Source organism: Vulpes vulpes, chromosome 2 (assembly GCF_048418805.1).
Source record: "Vulpes vulpes isolate BD-2025 chromosome 2, VulVul3, whole genome shotgun sequence".
Classification (NCBI taxonomy): Eukaryota; Metazoa; Chordata; class Mammalia; order Carnivora; family Canidae; genus Vulpes; species Vulpes vulpes.
In genome coordinates, this window is record NC_132781.1 from 64,917,828 (window position 1) to 64,923,461 (window position 5,634).

The window sequence follows — 5,634 nt, forward strand, 5'->3', positions numbered from 1 at the left end:
GATCTTCGAAATAAGAGTATTTAAAATAGCACTGACACTATTTTCAACACCTAAATTAAAAAAATAGAAAGATCTAAGAAGATTTGATAAAAATTATGACTGCAAATGTTTTATGAGTCTAAAAAATGTAGTAATATGATAACCATTTTTAATACAAAGCCAATGAATAAGCTATATTTAAAAATCTACTTCTTGAATTAATAAATCTTCCAAGTTGGTTAAACATACTAAAGCAATAAAAGAAAATATACTTAAATTGTTGGATTGGGATATGAATAATTAATGGGAAACTTTTATCCAAAAGTAGTTTTAGAGGTAGCATATTGAGTCAAGAAACTGCAGAATTTGTTTGGGGATGTGCACTACTTGAAATGTTTATAAATATTTTTTCAGAAGTATGTATTCAAATTTATTTAGTGTATCCAACCTCCCCCTTTATCATTTGGTTTATAATAGCTCAAAATATTGTTAAAATAGATATAAAATACAGAATTAAGTTAAAAGGAAAATGTTTTACTTTGGAAAAAAATTCTAGATGATACAGAGATGACTTGAAACTAAAGCAAAAGAAAGAGAAGATTTGAAAGAAAGAGTACTATAGAATACATTGGTAAAAAATGAGGTGTTGGCTAAAAAAAATAATATGTAAAATGCTAATTAGAAAATATAGAAAATGAAATGAGATTCTTCCTACACGTTATGATCTCTAATAGAATACCATATTCTTTTTTGGAGGTCCTGACTATGAGAAATTATTTGGAAACTTCTGAAGCTCTTAGGCAAAGTAAAATTAAAGCTTATATAGTACCCATGAGAAAGATATAGAAAATAATATCTTTTTCTGAAGTAAGAATAATTTTCAGACTTCAAATATTGGAAGGGATATTTCGCAGATGAATTAGGGACTTTTTTCATGAGACATTTTTAGTTTAGAAATTTGTTTAAATATCTGAGATTGAAGATTGTATGCCAAATGATATTAGTGGTACAAACATTATTTTGTATAAGCAATTACAGAAATGCAACAAAATCAAGCATTTAGTACATTTTGGTTAGAAACTTTAACATATATATCATGTTATACTACAAGAAGAGGTTGTTTGGAGTGGGGATTGGGCAAGGGGACCTGACATTTTGGTAAATCATCAAGAAATCAGAAAAAAAATACAGTGTACGATCTCTAAAGTTATGTGCACAAAAGAGAGGAGGCATTATTATATGGAAATGATTAAACAAATATTCATGGAAACCATTGGTTTAGTAAAAAGAAAAAGAAGATAAAAGAAAATATAATCTGCATATACATTTTCTTTGATCAGTTACCTCCTGATAGAACTGAGGCTTTATCAAGGCTGAGACATTTGTTTGCTGCTATCAACCCAGTACCTAGATAGTGTCTGGCAATAAAAGATGTTAAATAAATATTTTTGAACAAATGAATCAATTAGTAAATATTTCTGTAAATATTTATAACTTTTTTTCTGTCCTTCCAAAAACCCAACTATAGTGCTGTGAATGAGATGAAAAAGAGTGAGGTAGGGTAGCGGTAATGGATGAAAAAATCTGAATGGTATGAAAATGACATGTAAGAGTAAAGAGCCATAGTAGATTTTGACCTTGCCCATATGAAGAAGCATCTATTAGTATTTTTTTCTAAAATACAGTTTTTTTTATTACATATTATCTTTAGTTTCTTTAAAAGGAAAGTAATCCTAGCTAAATTAAGAAAATAGCTTGACCAAGGTATTACCATTCTTTCCTTTCCTCATTGACAGGACTTGATAACCATGAAGGTTTTCATCCTTGCCTGCCTTGTGGCTCTTGCTCTTGCAAGAGAGGTAAGCAAATGTCTAATTAGGATAGAATGGAGTATCTACCCATGTGGAGAGAAGAATATCCTCAACATTTTTAAAGTACAAATAAAGCAGAATTTCAACAGATTTATTTTGACTTCCTGGAAAATGATTTGCATGACACATTACTTTGACAGTGTGCAATAGGAGCACAGAGTTGGGTCAAATGGTATACAGTGGTATATACTGTGCTACCAGTCCCAAAAAGAAAAGCAAATGGACAGATAAGCAAACAGACAAAACAAAAATAAATGGATATAAACATGACAATAATAATATTGCACAGATATGATTGCAGGCATGTGCAACCTAGATAAATATATCTTATTCCACTAATAAAATATATGTATCTTTACTTTATGGCCTTGGGCTCAATTCTACCCGTGTTTGTCCAAAGACATTTAGAGAGAGGATGGAGTATCACGCGATAATCATAATCATAAATATATTTGTAATAATAAACTGTTTAAAACAAATTATAATAACTTTTTTCTATTAATCATTAAAAACGTTTATTCACATAAGAAGAAAATATATCAATAAAGTTACTAAATATAAAAGACGTAAAAATAACTACCTTTCAAGTCTTTCAATATAGCATTTTTTATTTCTCAAGTTTGTGAAACACATAGCTCTGCATAAAGAAGATAAAAATCATATAGGGAAAATGTTTAAGAATGAGTTAACCATGGAAACTAAAATGGTATTTTTTTTCTGTTACAGAAGGAAGAACTCACTCTATCCAATGAGGTAGGATACTTTCATTCGCAAAAAAATTTCCAACCATAAAATATTAATGTTCTTCAATGATCTAGGAAAAGCTGGTTGTTGATAGATTTATTTTTTCTTTACAGACTGTGGAAAGCCTTTCAAGTAGTGAGGTAAGAAAATGTTTTCAGAGGCAATTCCCCAGTTTGAGAAGAGTAAAATGCTGTGCTATCTTTCTATTGTGTTACATTAGGACAATTACTTCACTGCAGCTTTGTTTGACATAAGTTTTGATGTAAATTTCCATTGTATATGTTTTGTTTCCATTGCATATGCATAAAGATAGAATAAATATCTGGTGAATTCACTATTTTAGCACTTTCTAAATTGTCTCACTACTTGAAATTGTCATCGTGACCCCCTCTTTTTTTTAATGAACTGTACAGTCCTGTTTTCTGTCTTGAGCTGTACCTCATTTCCCTATTCTGATATTTATTGGGCACTGTCTGTGGATCAGACATTGAATAGGAGCTGTGGTACAAAGAGAAAAGAGGGATGCCCAGAGTAAAGAGCTTGCAATATAATACGTGAGCAGACATGCAAATAGACACCTTTTATAATTACAATAGTCACTTTAGTAAGTAAGAGATGGTGAGAGGTAGTATAGTCTTAATCTGCCTGGGAGAATAAGGTAGGTATTTACCTTGGCACCATTCTTTATGGATATGTTATTACCTGTTAGTTAAATAGTATGTCAGTATACTTTGCCTCTCTACAAGGTTATCAGACCCTTAAGAGAGGTATTTATTTCTTATAATTAATTTGAAGTGTAAACACAATAAGTAAACTAAGAATGATTAAAATAATTAAAAGATAAAATTCATATTATCAACAAATATTATTCTTTAGAATCAGATAGAGTATAAGTAATCATTTGTTGACCTAGGAAGATAGCATGGTGATAGAAATTAACATCTATTAAATACCTCTTTTTGTTAGTGTGTTCACTATTTTCTTATAAAACTGCATTCATTCTTCTTTTATATGATAAATTTATGTAGAACAGTGCAACATATAAGTTTCAGCAATTATCCTGAGTTTAGAATATCATCAAAGTGTCCACATTAACCTATTACATGCCTTCATTTCCTGACTTATATTGATAAATAAGAAGCATTCATAAAACTAAACCTAATTTTATTTTTATTTTTCTTAAGGAATCTATTACACACATCAACAAGGTAACATCTTTGTATTTAAATGTACTTATTTTCAAAATTTCCTACGTTTAATTTTTATAGGTGATAACATTTTACATGTGATTTGGTTTTTAGCAGAAACTTGAGAATTTTCAACATGAGGAGCAACAGCAAAGAGAGGTAATTTATGCTTGAGAATTATATTTCTAACATTATTATGAAATATAATACATACAAAATATGTATGTATTCACTCTAAAGAATGATAATAAATGCCACTGAGGAAATTAAGTTTTGACAAAGTCAAAATATTTCTAAGACAAGGATGCGTGGGTGGCTCAGCCATTGAACATCTCCCTTAGCTCAGGGCATGATCCTGGGGTCCTGGGATCAAGTCCCGCATTGAGCTCCCTGTGGGAACCCTGCTTAGTCTCTCTTCTTCTGCCTATGTCTCTGCCTCTCTCTCTGTCCTTCATGAAAAAATAAATAAAATATTTTAAAAACATATATTGAAGACATAAGTGCAATTGTTTGACAATATCACAGTTATTAAGTAGTAGAGCTTGCTTAAAATTAAGGATTTTCTTAGACAACATAAAATTCTTCATTTGATCAAATTACATTTGTGGTAACATATTTATCTAATTGTAATATTTCAACTTCCCTATTTTATCAGTGAAGTATTTTTTTTTGGAACTTATGCCCAATATTTCCTAAATCAAAATGAATTTACAAACTGATGACTCTCAAAAGACTCAAGATAACTACCTTCTACCAAGGGAAGTAGGGCTAGAAGGTGGCTGGTGTTAAGACCTTGAATTAAGCTGTAAATTAAGAGTTAATTTTCGTTAAAACAACAGCAGCAGCAACAAATAAACCTTGGAGTTCTCCTTTAAGTCTTTTTAAATAGATCTTTATTATATGAACACAATTTGGTCTATTATCAAAACATTATGTTGAAAAGTTTATGCCTGTGAAGACCAAAGTGGACAGCTACCACTATCTAGGCAATTCAGAAAAAGGTGAAACGAGTCTTGAAATCTCCAAACACTGATTTCAGTTTGGTCTGTAGATTCACCTATGAAGGGAGTGAGTTAATGAGAAATTCCTCAATGAGCATTTTACTCATTAGTCTTCACCTGACTGAAAATAATTTCTCAACCAAGATCAGAAAAAGATGTTCTTTCTCTCTTTTCACTCAATTATGATGTTCAAAAGAGAGGAGGTTAATTCCTCACAAATGACTCTTATAGATGAAGCATAGACTCAAAGATTCTTTTCCTTTTTTCCAGGATGAACGCCAGAATAAAATCCACCCCCTTTTCCAGCAACAGCCTCTAGTCTCTCCTTATGCTGATCCCATCCACTATGCTATCCTTCCACAGAACATCCTGCCTCTTGCTCAGCCTGCTGTGGTGGTGCCTTTCCTTCAGCCTGAAATAATGGAAGTCCCCAAAGTTAAGGAAAACATCTTTCCTAGGCACAATGTAATGCCCTTTCTTAAATCTCCAGTGGCACCCTCTTTGGACAGCCAAATCCTGAATGTGGCTGATCTTGAAAATATGCATTTTCCTCTGCCTCTATCTCTGCCTCTGCCTCTGCCTCTGCTCCAGCCTCTGATGCACCAGATCCCTCAGCCTCTTCCTCAGACTCCTATGCTTACTCCTCAGTCACTGCTGTCTATCCCACAGCCCAAAGTCTTGCCTTTTCCTCAACAAGTGGTGCCCTACCTCCAGAGAGATATGCCCCTACAAGCCTTTCTGCCATACCAGGAACCTACCCACCAGGCCCAACCTGTGACCCAACCACTTGCCCCACTTGTCAACTCTGCTCTTGTAAGTCCAACCTTATTAATTCTGTTGTCTCACTTATGA

The 5,634-nt window shown here is 32.4% G+C and overlaps 1 protein-coding gene across 1 annotated transcript; it reads left to right on the plus strand.

The window, feature by feature from the left end:
* The first annotated feature begins 1,787 nt into the window (after nt 1-1,787).
* CSN2 (casein beta) lies at nt 1,788-5,634 on the plus strand. Its single transcript, XM_072744893.1, has 6 exons — nt 1,788-1,838; nt 2,577-2,603; nt 2,708-2,734; nt 3,779-3,802; nt 3,896-3,940; nt 5,053-5,634. The coding sequence occupies exons 1-6, from the start codon at nt 1,788-1,790 to the stop codon at nt 5,632-5,634; spliced, it is 756 nt and encodes a 251-aa protein (XP_072600994.1).